Source organism: Aotus nancymaae, unplaced genomic scaffold, assembly GCF_030222135.1.
Source record: "Aotus nancymaae isolate 86718 unplaced genomic scaffold, 86718_ANA_hifiasm-v0.15.2.pri h1tg000004l, whole genome shotgun sequence".
Classification (NCBI taxonomy): domain Eukaryota; kingdom Metazoa; phylum Chordata; class Mammalia; order Primates; family Aotidae; genus Aotus; species Aotus nancymaae.
Genome location: NW_026988415.1, coordinates 29,977,103 through 30,001,082, shown reverse-complemented (window position 1 = coordinate 30,001,082; position 23,980 = coordinate 29,977,103). Strand labels below are relative to the sequence as shown.

At 37.7% G+C, this 23,980-nt stretch overlaps 1 protein-coding gene across 2 annotated transcripts in view; it reads left to right on the top strand.

Annotated features, from left to right (window-relative positions):
- The window catches only part of DOCK11 (dedicator of cytokinesis 11), a 188,397-nt gene that overhangs the window by 123,148 nt on the left and 41,269 nt on the right, over positions 1–23,980 (top strand). For both annotated transcript variants that reach the window (XM_012475980.2, XM_064361620.1), the window contains exons 32-39: positions 5,079–5,195; positions 7,817–7,892; positions 8,699–8,808; positions 10,917–11,028; positions 16,398–16,464; positions 19,249–19,296; positions 20,435–20,577; positions 22,243–22,358. In XM_012475980.2, the coding sequence (XP_012331403.1) occupies positions 5,079–5,195; positions 7,817–7,892; positions 8,699–8,808; positions 10,917–11,028; positions 16,398–16,464; positions 19,249–19,296; positions 20,435–20,577; positions 22,243–22,358 (789 nt within the window). The remainder of the gene's footprint in view (positions 1–5,078; positions 5,196–7,816; positions 7,893–8,698; positions 8,809–10,916; positions 11,029–16,397; positions 16,465–19,248; positions 19,297–20,434; positions 20,578–22,242; positions 22,359–23,980) is intronic.

Genomic DNA, 23,980 nt, shown 5'->3' with positions numbered 1-23,980 from the left:
TGTCTATGACTAATAATCACAGCTACAGTTGCTATTTACTGCACCTTTTTTTTTTTGAGAGGGAGTCTCACTCTGTCACCCAGGCTGGAGTGCAGTGGCGCAGTCTCAGCTCACTATAGCCTCTGCCCCCCGGTTCGAACAATTCTACTGCCTCAGTCTCCCGAGTAGCTGGGACTACAGGCACACACTGCCATGCTCAGCTAATCCTCATATTTTTAGTAGAGATGGGGTTTCACCATGTTGGCCAGGATGGTCTTGATCTCCTGACCTCATGATCCGCCTGCCTCAGCCTCCCAAAGTGCTGAGATTTACAGGCATGAGCCACTGTGCCAGGCCTATTTACTGTACTTTTAACATATATATTGAAATCTTGTTGACATTAAATTCTGGTGGCTTGAAAAAGTAAACTGCAAACTGTATGGATTTAGAATACTCTAATTTACTTCCACTGTGTCATAAATCTCTCTAGGAAACATAATATTGTTTCATAATAAATAATTTATCCTGGGCCGGGCACGGTGGCTCACGCCTGTAATCCCAGCACTTTGGGAGGCCGAGGCGGGTGGATCACGAGGTCAAGAGATCGAGACCATCCTGGTCAACATGGTGAAACCCCGTCTCTACTAAAAATACAAAAAATTAGCAGGGCATGGTGGCGCGTGCCTGTAATCCCAGCTACTCAGGAGGCTGAGGCAGGAGAATTGCCTGAACCCAGGAGGCGGAGGTTGCGGTGAGCCGAGATCACGCCATTGCACTCCAGTCTGGGTAACAAGAGTGAAACTCCATCTCAAAAAAAAAAAAAAAAAAAATTGCCAGAATAAATAATTTATCCCTTTCTTTTTATATTCCAATATAAATAAAATTATGATATCATTTGTTGTTGTAGTCATTTTGGAAAGCTGACTTGCAGATGTATTTTATTGTTTTTGTACAGTATTCCCATTTGTCCTTTATAAACAGAAAATGCCTACCAGTGACATCTACTCACATTCCTTGAATTACAGTGATTTTTTATTTGTAAATCTTGCTATTTTTCTTCATGTGATTGTATCCTAAAGTAGATTTAAACTCCTTAGCTTTAAGATGTAATTTATTGTTTATCGCAGTTTGCTGTGGTTTTGATACATTATAACATACCTCCACTTAGTGTAGTTGGCTCAGTTATGTGCTATTTTTCACTTTTTGTGAATGTTGATATTGACTTCGCACAAGTTAACTGGTATAATATATCCAAATAAAAAACTTTTAAGATATCCAATCTTAAAAGTCCTCCAGTCTAATCAAGCTTGGTCAAGCCTTTAAAAAAGCATTATTGCAGGGCCAGGTGCGGTGGCTCACACTTGTAATCCCAGCACTTTGGGAGACCAAGGCGGGTGGATCACCTGAGGTCGGGAGTACAAGATCAGCCTGACCAACATGGAGAAACGCTGTCTCTACTCAAAATACAAAATTAGCCGGGCATGGTGGCACATACATGTAATCCTAGCTACTCAGAAGGCTGAGGCAGGAGAATTCCTTGATTCCGGGAGGCAGAGGTTGTGGTGAGCCAATATTGCACCATTGCACTTCACCCTGGACAACAACAGCGAAACTCTGTCTCAAAAATTAAAAAGCATTATCACTGGGTTTTGGCTAACTACTTGCTTATGCCTAGTAGTGGGGAAAATGTCTTTAGCCGTGATTTTAAATGAATCACTGGGAAAGTACAAAATGAACTTCCCGTCTCTGAAGCAAAAAGCTGTATGTTTTTCCACTGCCTCTTCAGATGAAAGTAGAAGAAAGTTGGATTTTGCCAGTGGGATTCTCACCACCTAGAGGCAGAATTAAATATTTTGCATCACAAATTTGGACACTTTTTACTTACTTTTAAAATTCTTAGAGTAGTATATGTACACACACAGCTATTGTTAACTGTAAATAAGTTAGACACTCTTTGAGTGTTTGAGGTTTTAAACTATGGGAAAGATTGCCTTATTACTCTTTCTATGACTTCTGAAGCTCTTTCCTCTTTGTTCAGAGGCTTCATAGACATTAAATGAGGATAGAGTTTTCTCCATAAGAAGTTTGTTTACTCCATGGTCTTGGTTAACCAAAGTTTCAATTCTAGAGTATTGAATAAGAACATAAAAGGTCCTTTCTCTGTTCTGTGCAGTTTCCAGGCAACCTGGGTAAGAGTTCATTTATCAAATACATCCAAGTAGAGCATCTTTCTTATTAATGATGGTACCAAGGTGAGGGATTGGAGGGAGCCTTAAGCCCCCATAATTTCCATCAGTCTTCTAAAGGGACCCCAAAGTAATAAGCAAAAAAAAAAAGAAAGAAAGAAAAGAAAAAAAGAATGTTTCCTATGAAAAGCCTGCTTTAACACTCAACTCCCTAATCATCCCCACCCTTTCCATCCAATTGCCACTCCTAAGCCCCTGCTTTTATAAAATTCTGGAGAGATCACTGGTCTCTGTTATGTATTACTCATAAACTAGCAATGTCTCTTCTTATAATTATGATGAGACTTTTTTGCTTTTCAGAACAAGAATGTCCAATATCTAATATTTACCCTGGGGCCTATATAGTTCTTGTACCCACTACAAGTAATGTTGATAACTAAGAGAATTGCAGATTCTACTTCTAGCTGGGCTGTGGGCAAATCTTTTTTCCTTTTTTGAAAAAGTAATCCACATGCATGGTGGAAAACAAAAATCAAAATGCCTGTCTCCCATTCCTTACCTCTACTCACCAATTCATCTTTTCAGAAGCAACTACTCTTATAAATTTATTTATACTTCTATTTTATGCAAGCAAAAGTCTATATGACATATTATATATGTATAAAATGTAATGGAAACCATTATACATTTTTCTTTTTTCACTTAATAATACAGTCTGAAGATTAAATCTACCACATTTTAAAAAGTAGCTGCATAGTATTCTATCATATGGATATACTTTATTTATCTAAGTAGTCTTCTATTAATAGATTCTTAGATTATGGTCTATCTGTTGTGCAGGCAAAATTTTTAACATATTTGGCAATGACTGCATGTTTTCCTATGCTCTTGCTTGCGTAAGAGAGTTGTCATTTCTCTTCCCCTGGAGATCACTCACTATCAGAACTAAAATGGACTCCTATATGGAAGCCATAATATTAATAGCAGCTAAAATTTATCGAGGACTCACTATATGCCAAACACTATATTAAATACCTCACATGAATTGATATCATTACTATCACCCCCATTTACCAAAAGTAAAACTATAGTTAAGTGAGTTGATTGGAATCAAGTAGCTAGTAATGGGAGAGCTGGGTTTTGTGCATGTCTCTAACTGCAAATCTGTGCTGTCAGCCGCTAGCTATACTGCCTTTCAAATCTCAACTGGGACATTGAAAAATTAGAGAACCACCAAAAAAGGGGTAATCACTAAGTGAAAAATATTGACACCAAGGCCATGGAATAAAGGAAAGTAATGAGAGTTATTTAGCCTTGATAAGAATTAATTGAGGCTGGGCATGGTGGCTGACGCTTGTAATCCCAGCACTTTAGGAGGCCAAGGAGGGAGGATCACCTAAGGTCAGGCGAGACCAGCCTGGCCAACATAGTGAAACCCTGGTTCTACTAAAAATACAAAAATTAGCCAGGCATGGTGGCATGCACCTGGAATCCCAGCTACTTTAGAGGCTGAGGCAGGAGAATCTCTTGAACCCGGGAGGTGGAGGTTGCAGTGAGCTGAGATTGTGCCTCTGTACTCCAGCCTGGGCAACAGAGTAAGACTCAGTCTCAAAAGAAAAAAAAAAAGAGTGAGTTAAGATGATTCCTGGTAACTGTATTCACATATTTAAAGGGTTGTCATGCAAAAGTAGAAGTAGACTTATTCCTTCTAGCTCCGAAGGGCAGAGCTATGCCTAGGAGGTAGAACTTATGAGGAGTATATTTCAGATAAAGGACCTTTCTAATAGAACCCATGAAAGGGCTGGAGTTTAAAAGAAGTTTTAAAAACTATTTGTCAAAGATACATGTAAAGGCCATTCATTCCTGCCTTGGCAGGAAGTTGGACTAGGTTAGTGGTTCTGAAATATTTATGTACATCAGCAGCATCTGGGGCAGCCCAGACCTAGTAAATCAGAATCTTCTGGTGGTAGATACTATTACTAATGGGGTACTATGTTGAAAGGAAGTCTGTTAAGAAGGTTTTTGAAATTCACAAATGAAGTGCAAATGGCCAATTAACACATGAAAAATTAATAAATGCAGACTAAAACAACAGTAAGAGACCAGTCATCTTCTTTATTCTATAGGTTGATCATTTTGCCGTGGAGGCCTTATCTAATTCTCCAGAAAAACCTCCTTAAGTCATGAAATATGGAGGGCAACTCTTATGCCACCACAGCCACTGTTTTCTCTGATTTGAGTGTATGTACATGTCTGGCAAGGAATGTCTATAAGCTGAGGAGAGAAATAAATAAATTGGTATAAGAGGTACCACATTATTTAAGAGTCCCGGTGGCCAGTTTTATTTATGTATTTACAAATATATCAATCTCCCAAGTCTTATAATTGACTTAGGGGGCCAAGTTCATATTATAATTGCAGCTTTAATGGAAGCAAAAAATGTTTCTTGAATGAATATAGTAACTTACCTTTTTTTACTTCTTCCGCTTACTCATTCATTCAGCTAATGTGTGTTGACCATCTGCTATGTGCCCAGGCACTGGGGATGAAGCAGTGAACAGGACAGACATGGTCCCTGCTCTCAGGAAGCTCAACCCTCACTGGAGTTGAAAAACAGAACTAATATCATCTGCTTTATAGGCCAACTTCTATTTTTTACAAAATACCTTTTACTTTATATAGTTACGTTTGAGGGATGTAATTTGACTCTGTATCATGGATAAATCCAAATGCCAACAAAGTTCTGTGGTAATTAGTTTTCAGACTACGAGTATAAATAGACTCATGCTTCACTAATTTGTCATGGATGTTAGCTTACTTTTTAGTCTCTAAATTTATATATGAAGCCAACTTTGTTTATTTGTAATATATACATGTTATATACCTATTAAGTTTTTGATAATTATTTTTCAGAACCAACAAGCCAAAATAGCACAATTGTACCTCCCCTTTGTTGGACTGCTTTTGGAGAATATCCAGCGATTAGCAGGTCGAGATACCTTGTATTCTTGTGCAGCCATGCCTAATTCTGTAAGTAGTAATGTGTTCCTGTTTGAGTTTTATCCTGTTTTATTGAATGCATTTGGAATTGGGGTCATATTCTATATGATATGGAGGGCAACCTTAAGAGTTCATTTTTTTTTTTTTTTTGAGGCAGAATCTCACTCTATTACCCAGGCTGGAGTGTAGTGGCATAATTATAGTTCACTTCAGTCTCAAACTCCTCAATATGAATTGGGGTCATATGCTTATATGATCTCAACCTTAACAGTTCACTTTTTTTTGACGCAGTCTCACTCTATCACCCAGGCTGGACTGTAGTGGCACAATCATAGTTCACTGCAGTCTCAAACTCCTGAGCTCAAGTGATCCTCCTGCCTTGGCCTCCCAAGTAGCTGGCACTGCAGGCATACACTACCATGCCCAGCTAATGTTTTTCATTTTTAGTAGATACAAGATCTCACTATGCATCCCAGTCTGGTCTCAAACTCCTGAGCTCAAGGAATCCTCCTGCGTCGGCTTCCCAAAGTGCTGGAAATACAGGCATAAGCCACCGTGCCCAACCAGGAGTTCACTTTTTACTCCATTTTTACATGTACACTGTTTTTCCTAACACAGCGTTTTGCAAACTTTAATGTGCATATGAATCACCTGGGGAATTTGTTAAAACAGATTTTAATTCAGTAGACCTGGGGTGGGACTTGATAGTGTGCATTTCTAACAAGCTTTTGGCTGCTTCTGGTCCAAGGATTGCACTTTGGATAAAAAGTCCAAGAGAACACCACAAATCCTTTGAACCCTGTGTTTTGTTCTTAACATTTTCTGTTGTTATATGGCTTCATACATTTATTCAACTTAAACTGAACAAAATATTCTCTGCTTCCAAGATATTAGGCACTGGGGACTAAACCGTATTCTTTTGCTTCTCCTTTCCCTTGGTAGTCTCCTTCAGCACTTCTTGGTGAGACTCTTTGGTTTATCACAATTGGTCTGTGCTTCTTTTGCTTCCCTTAGAATTTTAAGAGTCGGAAGGAACTTTGGAGGTGATCAGTCTCCTATTTGGCAAAACAACCTTTTGCCATTGTAACAATTTAAACATTCCTTCTCACATTCGACCTAAAAGGTTTTCTATCTACTGGTCTTAGTTTTGTCTCTAAAGACACATAGAACACATCTGTTCCTACCTCCAAATGTACCCTTTCTACATGTGCCTTCTAAATTTTTCTCCAAGCCAAATATAAATATCTCTATTTAATCTGTCACTCAAAATTCTTTATTACTTTTTTTTTTTAAGACAGTCTCTCTCCGTCACCCAGGCTGGAGTGCAGTAGCGTTAGCTCACTGCAATCTCCGCCTCCTGAGTTCAAGCCATTCTCCTGCCTCAGTCTCGAGAGTAGCTGGGACTACAAGCATGCACCACCACGTCCTGCTAATTTTTTTTTTTTTCTTTTAGTAGATACAGGATTTCACCATGTTGGCCAGGCCAGTCTTGAACTCCTGACCTCAAGTGACCTACCTGCATGAGCCACCGTGCCCGGCCCCCAAAACTCTTTGCTTTCTTGGTCACCCCTTTTCCGAATATGCTCCAGTTTACCAGAAACCCTATTAAAATACAATGTCCAAATTATACACTTTATAGTCTTCCCTGTGGAACTATTAACTTCTGCCCCCTTCCATGTTCTGTATGACCTAAGATCACCTTTGCACTTTGGCTGGCCCCGTCGTATTGTTGGGTAGCAGGTTAAACTGTGTCATTTACGGCTTCCTTTGCAAATTCCCCCCATGAAATGCTCCAGCCAATTTGTCATGCCTGCCCTGCCTTCGTGAGGATGCTGCTTTTAAATTTTCTAATGGCTTGCTTGCCTGTGGCTTCCAGTCATGTTAACTGGCTGAATGTGGGTACTGCACCTACCTGAGTGTCGGGCTGGTCTCACTTCACAAATATAGTATTTCATGCTTATGCTCCCTCCACATATATTTGACAGTATTATTTGGAAATATTTCACTTCTCTGTTCTCTTTGCAGCTCAAGTTTACCTAGGGGTTCTGGTCACACACCTTCTTCTAGCATTGCCCTGGTTGTAAGGAGGAGAACTGAACCATGTTAAGACTTTACAGGCGCTGTGGTGCACACCTGTAATCACAGCACTTTGGGAGGCTGAGGCAGGAGAATCACTTAGCCCAGGAGTTTGAGTCCAGCCTAGACAACATGGCAAAATCTCATCTCTTAAAAAAATGCAAAAATTAGCTGGGCGTGGTGGGACATACCTGTAGTCCTAGCTACTCTGGAGGTTGAGGTGAGAGGGTCACTTGAGCCCAAGAGGTTGAGGCTGCAGTGAGCTGTGATCATGCCACTGCACTCCATCTTGGGCTACACAGCAAGACCCTGTCTCGAAAAACAAAAACAAAAAAGACTGTACCAATTGCAGCCATCTAGAATTATGTCACTTAGCTAGAGGTCATGGTTACAACAGTATGCTAGTAGCCTTTTTTTTTTAAGAGAGTCACCTAAATACTAGTTACTGGTATCTGATTTAGACTTTCACAGTGAGCTTTGTTTAGAATCACTGTAACATTTTATTCTGTTAATTCAGGTTTCTTATCCTGTATACAAATTTGTTTAAATGACCCAGGTATCATATTCTGTTACAGGCATCCAGAGATGAGTTTCCATGTGGCTTTACTTCACCTGCCAATAGAGGGAGTCTGAGCACTGACAAAGACACTGGTAATTAAGCCCTTTGCAGATGATATATTGCATGGGTGTTTAGAAATGTACCCTCTACTTCTCAGTATTTTTGATATATTTCATAATAAAGACCATACATAGCTTGATCTCTACTAAAGTTAAATTAAAATCTGACTCACACTTGCAACTAAATTTATTTGCTTAAGTTTCCTTGTCTAAGCTTATTTAGAACATAGCTTGGCATACTGAAAAAATAGAGGATAATGAGACAAATATTGGTTTCCATTCTTCTTATCTGTCACCAATTTTAAGCCAGATATTTCCCTTTTCTGGGCTCAAGCTTCCTTATCTATAAAATTGTCTCTTAACTTGCGTAGCTTTATTTTACGATTTCCAAGGAATTTCTTGTTGTTTTATACATGCTAAAGTATTTTGAAAGGTGACAAGTTGCTTCACTTTTACTTGGTTTCTTATGGTGTTTTGATATAATAAACTTCACGCTTTAGATGTCCATGATCTATTTGCTATATTAACGTCTCTACTTAAATTAGTCCAGTATACTTTTTATATATTTCTTAAATATATATTTAAATATATCTTTAAATATATACTTTTATATATTTATACTTTTATATATTTTATATACTTTTATATATTTTTACTTTATATATATAAATATTATATATAAATGTATTTTTTAATATATATACATTAAATATATATTATATATATTAAATATATATATTTATACTTTTATATATTTAAATATATCTTTAAATATATACTTTTTAAATATTTCTAATAGTTCCTTCTCTCACCAACAAGGACTTGACTTTTTTTTCCAGCTTATGGGTCTTTTCAAAATGGACATGGAATTAAGAGAGAAGATTCAAGAGGCTCCCTTGTCCCAGAAGGAGCAACAGGATTTCCAGATCAAGGCAGCACTGGTGAAAATGTAAGAACTTAAATATATAGGATGACCCTAGTGACACGTTAGGCTGCAACAGTTTTTTTATAGTATAAATATGGGGTTCTCTACTCTCCTGTAGTCCATCCTAGATCTGCAAAAAGCATCCCATAATTCTTAGATATTTTAGCCGTATCTTCTTATCCTGGCAGCTGCTACTTCAATGTCTTAAACTATTTATAGAGAATAAGGCATTCATCCTCAAAAGTTCTAACGCTGAGTATCTCCCTTAATCCTAGCACGCTATTCTAGAGAGGGGAAGTTCAAGTTTAAAATATCTAATGTGCCTTGTTATTTAAAACAAAGCATATCCTGGCAGGATTAATGCAGTCTTTCATTCTTTTGTAATAAAGTAATGGTATTAATTTGGGAGGAAAAAAGAGAGGTCCCAAAACTGACAATCTTAGGGTCCCACCATCACTTAATCAGAATATACCCTCACAACTTTTCTATCAAGTTGTTTCACGCCTACCATTAAAATTTAAGGTGCGACTGCCTTAGGGCAGAGAGACCTCAATTTAGACCAGTAAAGTTTTGCCATGCTGTTATGTAAAATCAAAGAATTGTATATAATTATATTAGAAGGGTCCTTAATCATAAATTCCAACTCTCAATTTACAAATGAAAACTGGGATCATGACTTAGAACAACCAGCTATGGCAGGGCCATACTCAAACCCAGATTTTCTAATACTAGCACTTTTTCTCCTATATCATGGTACTCTTGGTGTGCATTAGGATTACCTGGAGGGCTTAAAAAAATAGATGTCTGGCCTTACCCCAGGGTGAGATTCAACAAGTCTGGAATAGGGCCTGCTAATATGTATTTCTAAGTTCCCAGGTGATGTTGATGCTACTAGTTGGGTATTACCCTTGAGAACCAGTGGACTGTACTTCCACTGGTTCCCTGAGCCTTTGGGCAAGCAGTAATTTATTCACAAGTGTTTCTCTTTCACACCATTTAGAAATTGTGACAACAGATACTGTCATAGCTGAGGCAAATGAAGGTCAGAGAGGTTAAATAACTTTCTAGTAGTTACATAGTAGCTAAGCAAGCAATCAGAACCTAGGTCTGTTTGCTCCAAGTGAAAGTTATTTCTTAGTAAATCATACCTTAGTCAATATGCATCCCCAATTTAGCTCAACTCAAAGTATTAGTTTTTAATAACCAAAAATTTTTATTGTTATTCTATTCATAAAAATCCCCAAATAAGTCAGATCTTGTCATGCTTAATTTCTAATACTTTTAACAAAAGTCATTAATATGAACATCAGTATTTTGTAGAGGTGCTAATTGTGAAGTATTACTGGGTCCTCCTAATTATCATAATATAATTAGCCCATTTTATTTATCTATTTATAATTTTTAGAGATAGGGTCTTGCACTGTCACCCAGGCTGGAGTGCAGTGACATGATCAGTGCTCACTGGAGCCTTCAACTTCTGGGCTCAAGCAATCTCTCTGCCTCAGCCTCTTGAGTAGCTAGGACTACAGGCATATACCACCACACCCAGCTATTTTTTTTTTTTTTTTTTTGTAGAGACAGGTGTTGCTGTGTTGCCCAGACTGGTCTTAAACTCCTGGCCTCAAGTGATCCTCCCACCTCAGCTTCCCAAAGTGCTGGGTTTACAGGTGTGGGCTACCACACCTGGCCCTTATTAGCCCTTAAGATAGATTTTCTAATGTATGATTTGGAGGTTGGATTTTAATAAACTCTAAGGAGAGATTCAAATGAAAAAGTTGAAGGTGTTTCTTATGCTTTCACTCCATGTAAAAGCTATCTTTCCTTTAATAGCCATGATTGTTTTAATATTTTTCCACTAAAACACATGGGATATGAGAATGAAACATACACAGTATTCATGGATATATCTTTGTGAAGACCTCAAGGTAATTTCTAGTGATATTACTAGCTATTACTAGACAAGAAAGATTCAGCCCATTCACCTTCCAAGTATGATATAAAATTTAGATTTATGTTTAGAATTTTCCCAAACAGATCTAATGATTTTTTAAAAAAATGAGTTACTGAGTTAAAGGCTGTGGAAAATTTTGGTACTGACACTATTTCACAAACATCCTGTCCTTATATTTTAGACCCGACAGAGTTCTACAAGGAGTAGTGTATCCCAGTATAACCGCCTGGATCAGTATGAAATCAGAAGCCTCTTGATGTGCTACCTGTATATAGTAAAAATGATTTCAGAAGGTGAGTTACAGCATATTAAGCATGGACTGTACTAGACATACACCCTCACAGGTTCACACATTCATGCAACAGTATTTGATCATCATCTGGAGGTAGAGCACATGCACATTATAAACAGATATTTGGAGACTCTAACCTTAAAATGTTTCTTAAATTGAACCTTAAAATAGGTTCATATCAGTAACACAAGGTCGAGTCTTTGAAGTAATTTTAACATAATTTTGCAAATGAATTTCTAAAATGAGGCAATAGTTTTAGAAGTGCTAAACATTTTTTTTTCATGAAGAGCATCTAATTCATCAAATTACCAATGTAACTAAAAGGAAATAACCACCAGAATGCATATTTAATACTTCAGCTTTTACTAAACCCAGGATTTGACAAATAAGAAATAAAAAGACAGGAAGAGTTCTTGAAGGGTAGGGAATGTCATCATTATCTTTGCAGCAACACTGTATGGAATCTTCTGGTGTCACATCGTTTGTCAGGCTCTTGTTTTTTCTCCTTGGTATAGAGCTGTATTTACTGTCACCAGTTCCTCTTTACACTATATTATGGAATACGACCTAAGAACTTTCATAAACTGCATGTCCTCTGGAAGTAAAAGCAAGTTATCTTATTTCCAAATGCCACATTTACTTATATAGTTCCCTCCCTTCTCTTCCGTTTCACAATACTTTTGTTAAAAAACAATGCAAGAATGAAAAACATAAAGTACCTGGGATCATCATAGTCATTGCTATCTTTTACTCATTTTCTATTTTTTATTTTTAGTAATTATTGCTTGTTTTAAATATAATTATGCAGGATGTAAAGAAATAAAATAAGTTTATATCTAAGTAGCTATAGAAACATTAAAACAAATAACTAGATATGAATAAATTCTAAAGTTCCTTAATAAAATAAAAATAACTGAAATCTTCAAGTTCTGGGAATGTATGACTTAGCATAAACATCACAGATTATGTTGTGGAATCTGGAAATTGCCAGTGTTTATGGAGTTTATTCTTAAGGCAATGAAAATGTTCTAAAACTGTGGTGAAGGTTTCACTAGTCTTGACCCAAACTATAAGCTATTGTACTATTGTGCACTATTTATGTGGGCATTTTATGGTAAATGAATCTCTCAATAAATTTTTTTTTTTAAAAAAAGAGGCCCAATCTTTGTCTCTTCTCTACTCCCATTGCCTAACTTGACTAGCCTTAAAAAAAAAAAAAATAGGTTCAAGAGATACATTAGAAAAAAAGCAGAACGGAACAAAAAAGTAGTTGAAGTGGTTGAATACCACCACAGCCCAAAGAAAGATGAAGGAGAAAGAGAGACAGTAGGAGGAGGGGAAGAGATGGATTGCTGACTAGTTCTCTCCCCTCCTCCACTGTAGGTCTCACACACACACACACACACACACACACACACACATCACACCACATTTTTTCTAACCAGTGACAAGGCTCTGGTTTTCTTTTTTGTTTGTTTTTGTTTTTATGTCATGGGTAAAACCATGACTGTTTTGTTTCTTGTGAACTTGATAGTTCCTCTTATTCTTGAAAATGTTGACCATGCTTGCTCAGTGGCAATACTCTGTGCCAATTTTGGTCTTTGTTAGTTAGGTTTTGTAGTCTTCTGCTCTTGCTTTTTGATTTTAAAGAAGAACATTTTCAATAACTAGTATACAGTCTATGTCACATCTCTTTGTCTTTATATGTATAAAGTCATGCCGTATATCTGTAAAGTCATATTTTGTTATAAGAAATGTCTTCTTCTAGATCCTTCTCAATGAATGTATTCTAGTTACTTTGTCTTGTCTGGTAAATATTCTGTTTTAGTTACTCTATATGCATTTAAATATTGATCTCTTTCAAGTCCACACCCTTGAGGTCCTCTCTTGACTTTCTTTTTTATTGAGTCATACACAGTAGCAGTTTTAATGCCAATGAAAAGATGTTCTATCTTTACACTTTTATATGGATTCTGAAGAATAAATTTCATTCTCTACTTGTAGCTGCATTTTATTAACTGACAAAAATTTACTATTTCAAAGTCTTAGATACATTTGCCAAACATTTTCAGGCCTTATTGCTTAGTTTCTTATATCGTGAGAAAAGGAATGAGTCAGGAGTTACCAGTTACACAGTCTGAATTGACAGGAAGACTGTTCTGTTGAAAAAGTAAAACATTGTTGCTTCCTTAAGAGAGAAGATGGGGGAAACCGGGAAGCTACTTCCTCTTTCTTTGTGACTCTGTCTTCACTTTTCTCTTTAGCGCACACCCCAAAAAGACACCCTCAGTATCACATTGAGGCTTATTGGTACCATTCTCTGCATGTGTAGGTTCATTAATATTCTCCAAAGCAGGCTGTTTGTTGGAATGTTTCTGGTTAGAGCTATCTCTCACTGCAAATTCAATGTTAAAATAAGGAATAGCATCCATTCTTCTTGGTATAGATTTTAAAGTAGGGTCTAAAGGAAAGCGATTCAAAGGGATTATTTTATTTTCCTTCGTACGAGGGTTATATGAGCTTATATAATAATCCAAAATAGAGCTTGCCAGTGACTTCTGGATGGCACTGTCTTCTGTGTCACGCTTACTGTCCTTAGGGGTACTCCTTGCTAAAGGGGTCCCTAGCACTTGAAAGGAGTCTTGACTAAAGCATGGAATTGGAAAGTCTGAACTTTGTTGCAGTTCCTTTGTGCTTGTAGGTTTTATCTGTTTCCTTTGTGATTGGTGTATCAATCTGATAGACACATGCTCCTGGCTTCCTTGTGCAGGCTCCCTGACTGAAAAATCTGACATAGTCATTTGATTACCAGGAAAGAGGTAATCCAAATCAGAATAAGAAGTTTGAAACTGTTGTTGATGTATGTTTATTCTTTCATGAAGCATTTTATTTTCTTTTTGTAATTTATTTCTTTCTTTAGTGAGTTCAGCAATAAAGAAAAGATTTCGTCGTTGCATTTCATAATAGGCTTTCTCTAGCGTAAGCCTGTATGTTTCTTTCGCTGAACAGCGGTCACAGGTTTTTGCCTTTAATCGGTCTTGTAAGTCATTAATGGTGCCCTGCAGGACTCTCTGCTGTTCAGTCAACTCTTTAATTTTGGCTATGAAGCCCGTCCACCTCCCATCTGACAATCGCTGTTTCCTCAGACTTGTTAATTTTGCTTGTAAACGCCGCAGCTCTTTATCATGGAGTTCTTTGAGCGTCAGCCATGTTTTTTTAAAACTGTCACATTCCAAATCACATACGCTAATCTGTAATGACTCTCTTCCTGAAGATTTCTTATCGCCTCTTTTCCCTCCTCCACCCGCGTTGCCTGCCTGCATCATGTTCACAGATTTGGAAATGGGAGGGATGACCTTGTCGCTCGACAACAGTGGCGTTAAGAAAATGGCAGACTTGCTGTTGACGGGAGCTAGGCCGCTGTGAGGGCAAGCCCTTCTACCCCTTTCACAGACCTTCTCCGAAGTTGCCTTAGGACACGGGGCGAGGGGGATGGGTGCTCACGGTTGGATGGAAAGTCCCAGGTTTTCGCTGGAAAGGAGGCACCAACTTTTCGATTGGAAGAACTAACCCACAGGAGACGGAAGCCAACGCCCTCAGGCAGTGGCGCGGCAAGCTGCCTTTTGACCCGGAAACGCAGGGACTTCTGGGGGAGCCCAGAACGTAGGCGGGAAACGCAGGGACTTCTGGGAGACCCCAATCTCCTCTGAGTAGAAAGGCACCCAATGGCAGATAGGGAGACCAGAAGTAACTGCTAGCTTAATTTTTTTTTTTTTTTTTTTCTGAGATGGAGTGTGGCTCTGTCGCCCAAGCTGGAGTACAGTGGCACTATCTCTGCTCACTGCAACCTCTGCCTCCCGAGTTCAAGTGATTCTCCTGCCTCAGCCTCCTGACTAGCTGGGACTACAGGCACGCACCACCACACCCGGCTAATTTTGTATTTTTAGTAGAGACAGAGTTTCACCATGTTGGTCAGGCTGGTCTCAAACTCCTGACCTCATGATCCGCCTTCCTCAGCTTCCCAAATTGCTGGAATTACAGGCATGAGCCACTGCGCCCAACCTAAGTTTTAAAACAAGTCAAATTTTGAGTCTATTTTCAGTTTTATTCTTGATGATTAGCATTTTGTAATCATTGAAACCTAGCAATATTCGTTGTCTTATAAAACAATTGGAAAATTGGAAGTAACTAAGTCACCCTCCCCCCATCCCCCATCCTCCTTGCCCCTCCATAAAGCCAACATTGTCTCGTCTTCCATCTTTATGATTGAGAGGTTCCAGCTCAGTTGGGAATTAAGTCATTTGCCTGCATTTGTGACAACTATGCAACTTTTACAGTTAGAGGAGGATCTGCTGACAACATTAGCTCCATCAAAGAGGATAAAAAAGGAATGGAAAGTCAAGTGGTGGCACTGTCTTGTTTTTTTTTTTTAAGAAGAAATCTCAGTAAGTAGGTGTGTTGGGGAAGAAATGGGTAGAAAAGAGAAGTATATGTGATAGATCTAAGAGACTTTTGTGTCTGAAATAGTTGTTCCACAGATAGATAGGACATCAGAGGTTATAATCCAAAGGCAAAGAGAAAAAGGAAAGTTATCTGTCTCTTCTTCTAAAGTTTATTTATTTATTTATTTTTTGAGATGAAGTCTTGCTGTGTCGCCCAGGCTGGAATGCAGTGGCAGATCTCGGCTCACTCCAGCCTCTACCTCCCAGGTGCAAGCAATTCTCCTGCCTCAGCCTCCTGAGTAGCTGGGATTACAGGTGCCTGCCACTATGCCCAGCTAATTTTCATGTTTTTAGTAGAGACAGTGTTTCATCATGTTGTACAGGCTGGTCTCGAGCTCCTCAGTGCAAGTGATCCGCCCACCTCAGCCTCCCAAAGTGCTGGGATTACAGGTGTGAGCCACCACGGCTGGCCTAAAATTTAAAATTCTTAAACTTTTTGATTCACAGAGTCCTCTGAGTAGCAGGCAAAGGCATTAGACCTTCTCAGAAAAGTGCACATAAACACACCATCTTGCATAAAATTTTAGGGAGTTCATTAACAACACTGCATCTAAAGTAAAAACACAGCTTTCCTTCCTCTGTCTTCAGAAATGATACAAAGATTTGGATAAGCGACCCAAAAGGACATACACAAAGCACATAAAAAGGATCGTTGATGCTGAAATAATTACCAATTAAATGATATATTTGGGATTAATTCAAAAGAATACAGTGTATGTGCTGGGCAGTGGGAGGGGAGAGGAGAATATAGATGAAACAAGATTGGCCTTGAGTTGATAGTCCTTGAAGCTGCATAGGACTTGGGGATTCACTGTGCTATTTACTATAATTATTTCAAGATCTAACACTTTATTTATTTCATTTTCAGATACTCTCTTAACTTACTGGAATAAAGTGTCTCCTCAGGAGCTCATAAACATTCTTATTCTTTTAGAGTAAGTTATATTAATTTATCTTCATAAACTTTCCCCTTATTTGGGGAGAATTTAACTGTTACCATTTTTTCTGTTTTTAATAGCTTATTTGCTAATAATGTAGAAAATGTTAAATTATTTTGATAATATAGAGGCTGGCATATAGGTTCTTTACCTGTAGGTAGAAGAAAAATGTGAACGTGGAATACCTGCTATATTCCTGAAAACGCTAGCTAATAATGAACCATCTTTTCAGCCCAGCAAAAGGCTTTCTGTGATCTGAAAAACTAGAAGTGGTATCAGCTGTCCTATATCATTCATTTGGAAAAGATGCTGGATTAGTGGAGCAGTGTAAATGATTGGAATTTAGAATTTATACTTTTATGCAGAGCGGAGTAATTCTACCCACTGTAGAAATGTGTCTGTGTATGTGTGTTACACATATATATGTACACACATATATGTATGTATATGTGTATATATCTGTATTTCTGTGTAGCAAAACACATATAGACATATATACATATATATACACACATATATATGGAATAAATATATATATGTATGTACGTATTACAAGACACTTGGGGGAAAACCTAGTCTGGAGATGGGAAGTTGTCCTATGTTTCATCCTGAGCTATTTTTATATGATTATTGGAAGCTAAAAGAAAAATTAGACATAGAATGAAATGCAAGAAATTTGGTCATAGTACACATATATTGGCAAGACCAGCTCCCAATACATCAGTGTGGGTTTAAGATCTCTCAAAGTGATCCAATAGTTGGTGAAAAAGAAAGAGAGATAAGGAAAAAGTTTTCCTTAAAGCTGGGCCCAGGGGAGACACCACATAATGCTGTTCGTGGATGTCTGACATTCCCCTGAAAACCTCAGTTGTTATTGTGCTCTTTCAATAGAGGAGGGGGAGCGAGGTTACACAAAGTTTCAGTGATAATTACACAAAAAGAATACATTAGCAAAAACTGATGCACAAAAATCACAACGTGGTATTATAAAAGCAGAACAATGTAAAGATAACTTCGTGTCAGCATAGAAATCATACACCTTAGCAAGAATATAGGTTAAACATAAACTTATGATTATCAGCAAGAACATATTGGGCTCACAACTATAGGGGAAACATGATCTGACACAGGACAACCAGCCTGACTTCACAAAAACTGCAAGAGGAGGGGCCTCCATGCAGACTTGGAGGAGCAGTGGAAGAAGACTTTTACATCCTTATCTCAACCACAGAGACAGGCGCCCCTCATGCATCCGTTTATAGGCTCTCCATAATGGTCACATTCCCTTTCCAGGGCCCTAATCAATATGCCTTTCCTGGGAAAGGAATCCAGGTAATAAGCCTCTCTATCACACGTCCGTTTATCGGCTCTCCGCAATGAAAAGCCTATTACGTGCTGTCATCTCTCTTTGACAGTCAAGCTATGTGGTTAGTCCCTCTCACAGAGTTCCTGTTTTTACCAGAACAGTTCAGCAGAGCCAAAGTTACAAGTTGCAGCTCAACATTTCACATTATCCTTCATTTTCTCAAATATAATCAATACAGCAAGTAACACAAAGCAAATAACTCATTTTGGAGAAACCAAATTCTAAGAGAATTTACAGGTTAAAAATCAACAACTTCTTGTTATTTCAGATAGCTTGGGTTTTGCCAATTCTTCCAGAAGCTTGGGGTTGTTCAGTCACCACAGAAGGGTTCAGAGTATTCCCAACACACATACATGATTTGTATGTGCATGTCTACAAAACCAAAGCATATGAATACATAACCCTTGGATTAGAGTCTTAACAAACTTTTGCAGAAAATGTCCGGAGAATAAACAGCAGTTAAGATTTTTTTTAACTACTGTAATTGTACTGAAATATTTGCTAATGAAACTATCTGATGTTGGAGATTTGCTTTAGAAACACAGGAGGTAGGGAGGGTGGAGGGATATCAGGGGACCTATTCAGGACAGAGGTCAAACAAAAATAGCCGTGAGTTCAATCATTGTTGAATGTGGGGGGGTGATTGGGTATGTGGGAGTTAACTATGGTCCTCTCCCTACTTTTATACGCATTTGAAATTTTTAATAATATAAAGTATTTTAATGCTATTATTAAAAATGTAGAAATTGCCCCAATTTTTAGTGCTGAAGAAACTTTTAAAGATATTAATGACTATGCTGGTGGGCCAGGTATGGTGGCTCACGCCTATAATCCCAGCACTTTGGGAAGCTGAGGCAGGAGGATCAGTTGAGCCCAGGAGTTTGAGACCAGCATGGGGAACATAGCCAGATCTATTATCTACAAAAAATAAAACATTAGCTGGGCATGGTGGTGTGCACCTGTGGTTCCAGGTACTTGGGAGGCTGAGGTAAGAGAATCACTTAAGCTTGGGAGGTCGAGGCTTTAGTGAGCCTTGCATGATCATTCCACTGCATTCCAGTGTGGGTGACAGAGCGAGATCCTGTGTCAAAAACAAAAATGACTGATAGAGACCTTTTCTATGATATGTTACAGAGCATAAAGGGTGATTTGCATTGACAGGTTTTTTTAATCTGTCATTAAAATTGTATATGAAGACATGAAGCTTTTAGTGTTGATGTAATTGTAGCAAATAAATGTAGAAAGACAGAATATGGCAAGCCCACAATTATCTACGTATTTCTGCATAGCGAAACACATATCATTACAATATGATTTAAATAGGCCATTCTTTGTAACTGATGACTTAAAATATCACTTGTTAAATTGTAGAGGATGTTAATACATTACTAACATGCTGTTGTTTTTATTTCTAGAGTATGCTTGTTTCACTTTAGATATATGGGGAAAAGAAATATAGCAAGGTAAGTCCCATAGCACTGTAATTTCTACTTTTTCCTTCTCTTCCAACAGAGAGCAATCTTAGTCATGCCATGTAAAACCTAGGTTATATATTTTAAGTTAACATTGAGACACCCGTGATTTATTTAACGTGTCCCAACTGAAAGTTTAAATGAATGGGAACCTTTACATTTTCCAGCTTCCCAAGGGGTGATGATTAAAGTGATATACAGAGTTTCTACCTTGTGAGATGCTTATCTTTTCTAAAGGAATGGAGAAGGGGCTAGATCCAGGGGAAGAACCTGTACAACTGTAAGGTCTGTGCTTTTGTCTGAAATCTATCAATACTCACCTCAATTACTAAGGTAAATAGAAATCCCCAACAGCAATTGGGACATAAATGATATATTAGCTATTTCCTCTTTTTGCCATATAAGTCCTAGTGAAATAAATACTTAAAAAAATATTTGAGAGATTCTAAGGTGAAGAAGATTACTTGCTTATTTCAATGAGATATATTTTAGGGGTGGAGTTAGTCTTTAAAGGAGCTCAAAAATAGTTTAAAACATATTTAATTTTTAAGATACTGTGTGGATGGTGATTATCGCTGAGTCTCTGGAACGTCCTAAGGATAGGTAGTTTGGGTGGTGAGGGTTCCAATTTCCACCATCTTTTCCCATAACTTGGAGCTGGTACGGCCATCATTACCATGAACCTCAGTCTCTAAGATTTCTGTCAACTATCCCACTATGTTTACTAGAGGATAGACAAACTACTTTTTCCTTAGTCCATGTATGACCCAGTTGTAATTTTTTAATGGAAACAACATTAAAGGAAAACAAAGAAAAGTTTGTAAATCTTAGCAATAGACAAAGTACAGAAACAGATTTGATTGGCACTCATTCTTGAACATCTGACGCTAGAATTTTCCCCCCTCATTTCAACCCTTAGTGAACCTCTGGCTATTTCTTCCCACTCTTGCCCTTTCTCACCTCCTGGAAAAGACTGAATCTTATTGGAGTGATAGCCAATCACTCCATTTAATCCTTGAGTATACTATTATGTTTATGTGGAAACCTAATGATTTTTTAGTTAAAAAGATTGTAACATTGAGATATGTTATTAGAGCACTCCACTTCCTGACTTTAACATTTATTTTAGGGTACATGATGCCTGGCTGTCAAAACACTTTGGAATAGACCGAAAATCGCAAACCATGCCTGCTCTTCGAAACAGATCAGGAGTAATGCAGGCCCGGCTTCAGCATCTTAGTAGCCTAGAAAGTTCATTCACACTTAATCACAGTAAGTGAAAATGTGTGTGGGGTACCCATTTGACCTTAAAGAAGTCCTGGTTTAAATAATAAAAACTTAAAGTGATGGACACCCTAAATATCCTGACATGATCATTACACATTCTATGCATGTAACAAAATATCACCTGTATCCATTAAATATGTATGAAGAAAAGAAGTCCTGGTTTAAATTGCCAATATGATTAGGAATGATTTCCCATACATACATGTGTTTGCATCTCTCTGCTATGTACTTATGTATAATCAATTTCATTGTACATGGCTATAAAATGATAAAATACACATGGATTTTTCAACAATTTTAGGTCATGGTGTTTTCTTCTTAGCGTCAAAAAAATTAAATTTTTCCCATGAAATTTTTGCTGTTCTCTTATTTTTATATTGGGTATTCTTCATTCCTACTGTTAAACTTTAATGCAAATATTGACATCTTAATATAATAGTATGTGTAATATTTATTTAGTTACATTTGGTAATTTAATGATTAGGGAATGAACATGCTGAGTTGACTGCAGAAATCAGTGAACTCTAAATGCTAGTTTGGCAAAGGTGTATTTCAGACAGGTTGAAGTATTGACAAGGCAAATAGGGCAAGGAGAGAAATCTTGCCCAACTGTGGAAGCTAGAGGGTTATATAAATGGAAGCTATCCTATGAAAAACAAATATTAATAACAACTCAAAGAGTGAGAATGTTTTGTTTCCACACAGTCCTCTGAAGGTTTCAGAAAAGGAAGCCAGCAAAACTGGCTTTGTGGTAAGACCTAGTAATAAAAAATAATGTCCTGCTAGACCCTGAGATAATAGACTCAGGACCTTTAAATCTGCATGTTTTAAAGCCGTCAGCTTCTTATAAAAATATGATGAACCTACTTCCTTTCAGTTGCCTCCAAGATACCTTGTTTTCCTTCTGATTTAGAAACAAATCTCATATAATTGGCAAAATCGAAAATGTCTGACCATAAGGCACTACTGTGTATCTGGAGCTGAATTTCTATTCAGTGGTTTCTCATTTTTACCCACATAATTAGTGGCATGACTTAAAAGGCCTCCCTCATTATTTCCTAGTTACATTGCCAGAGTTCATCACTGAAACCTTGTCTCCAAAGAGGTGGGCACCTAATTATGTCCTACAGAGCTGCTGATACAGAACTATAATGAAGACTAGTGAAACTGATTAACCTAGACTATATTTGATTAAGGAGTTAAATACAGTATGACACTGTGAGCTCCCTTTCTTTTTTTTTTTTTTTCTTTTTTTTGAGACATAGTCTCACTCTGTCACCCAGACTGGAGAACAGTGGCACAATCTCAGCTCACTGCAACCTCCACCTCCCAGGTTCAAGCAATTCTCCTGCCTCAGCCTCCCGAGTAGCTGGGATTACAGGCATGTGCCACCATGCCTGGCTAATTTTTTGTATTTCTAGTAGAGGCAGAGTGTCACCATGCTGACCATGCTGGTCTCGAACTCCTGACCTTGTGATCCACCAGCCTCAGCCTCTCAAAGTGTTGGAATTACATGTGTGAGCCACTGTGCCCAGCTGAGCCCCCTTTCTTCTTGCTTGTCTCTCTCTGAGTCTTTGGGTAGAAAGTCATTCAACACCATTATGTGCATCTTCCTGTTGGGAAAAGTTTAATTTACTTTTTTAATCGTAGGTTCTACAACAACTGAAGCAGACATTTTCCACCAGGCACTTCTTGAAGGCAATACAGCTACTGAAGTTTCCCTAACAGTACTAGATACCATATCATTTTTCACTCAGTGCTTCAAGGTAAAAATGAATAGTTATAATTCAGTTGGTACCACTGCAAATAAACATTATACAGAAATTACCTAGTCAGATGTGGGGTAGTGCAGTGAAAAAGGCTGACATGAATAGTCAGGAAAAGTGGATGGCAGTTCTAGTTTGGTTATCATGTGATCCTGGAAGTCACTGAGACTCCCTTGTATCATCCATAAAGGGAAGGGAATGGACTAATTTGCCCTTAAGCTCCCTTCTACCTCTTAAATTCTATTAGATTTTCGTGTTTAATAACAAGTTTGTTTTCCATACTTTAAATAGCCAGCAATTTTTAGCCCAAAATATGATTGGATCTGTTTCCCCAAATACCCATTGTGATGAGGTATCCTGTCAGGGTAGATGATGTCCAGGCAGGCTGGCTGGCTTCCCTAGCCAGGCACTTAGTGTTTTTTCTCAGATGTTTGCTTCTTAGTGCAAATCATTACTGCTATGATTTTAAAAAGAAGGTAAAAGCAATTATCTTGTAGGATTATTGGAGGGGGAAATGGGATAATGGATGTGAGAGTGCTTTGAAAAGTAAAAATGATGTGACTATAATGTAAGAAGGTGAAAAATCTTGTTTGGTTTCACTTCAGTTATACAGATTTTTTTTTTCTTTTTTCCCCTCTTCTCTAAGTAATTGAGTTAATTGCTTCAACCCTCTAGATTTTCTATGGAAACCTGGCCTGTGCTTTTCAAAGAGGCTTATAAAGAAGAACTGAATTAGATACTAATATGAAATAGACAGCAGAATCCCTTTAATAAATAGGCTACAGATCCCTTTATGAAGTATTAGGTTCGTTCTATATTAAAATGCAACACAACTCCACTTTTCATCATGCCAATAAATAAAAAAGCCATTAGATCTCATGGTGTAATTGTATTCCTTCCTCCTATTCTGATACCTCTTCTTTATTTAACAAACATTTATATAATCTCTTGGTGGGTATCAGGTACTATCCTAAGTGCTTTACAAATATTAACTCACTTTTTCATTGTAAGGCTGGGAATGAGAAAGGGGAGTCATCTTTTTGAAACAGTGGAAATGTTCTAAAATTAGATGGTGGTGGTTATCCAACTCTGTTGCCGAATTTACTAAATGTAATTTAATTGTATACCTGAATCTGGTGAATTTTATGGTATATAAATTATATCTCAATAACTTAAAAATACAAATATGAACCCACTTTTAATCCTCATAATAACCTTATGATGTAGATACTGTTATTATTCCCTTTTGAAAATGAGGAAACTGGGGCCCACAGAAGGTTAATGTCACATAGCTGGGCAGTGGCAGAATCAGAATTGAGATCTAGGCCAGTTATGAGAGAGCATGAATCTAGCCACTATACCATGCTTCAAAATATATTAAGGAAAGTGCCAGAAAAATCAAACACCATTCAGGGATTCCAGCTGTCAGTATTATCATTAGATTGTTGTTGTTTTGAGTTTTGTTGTTTCTGGCCAAGTTGTAACCTGCTGGTTACTTTCTTGAGGGATAGCAGGATAGGGCTGGAGAAATTAACCATTGCTGATTAAAACAAAGTTGACAAACTAATAGGTATATTTCTACAATTTGTTGTTTCTTTGCAAGGAGCATTTAAACAATTTAC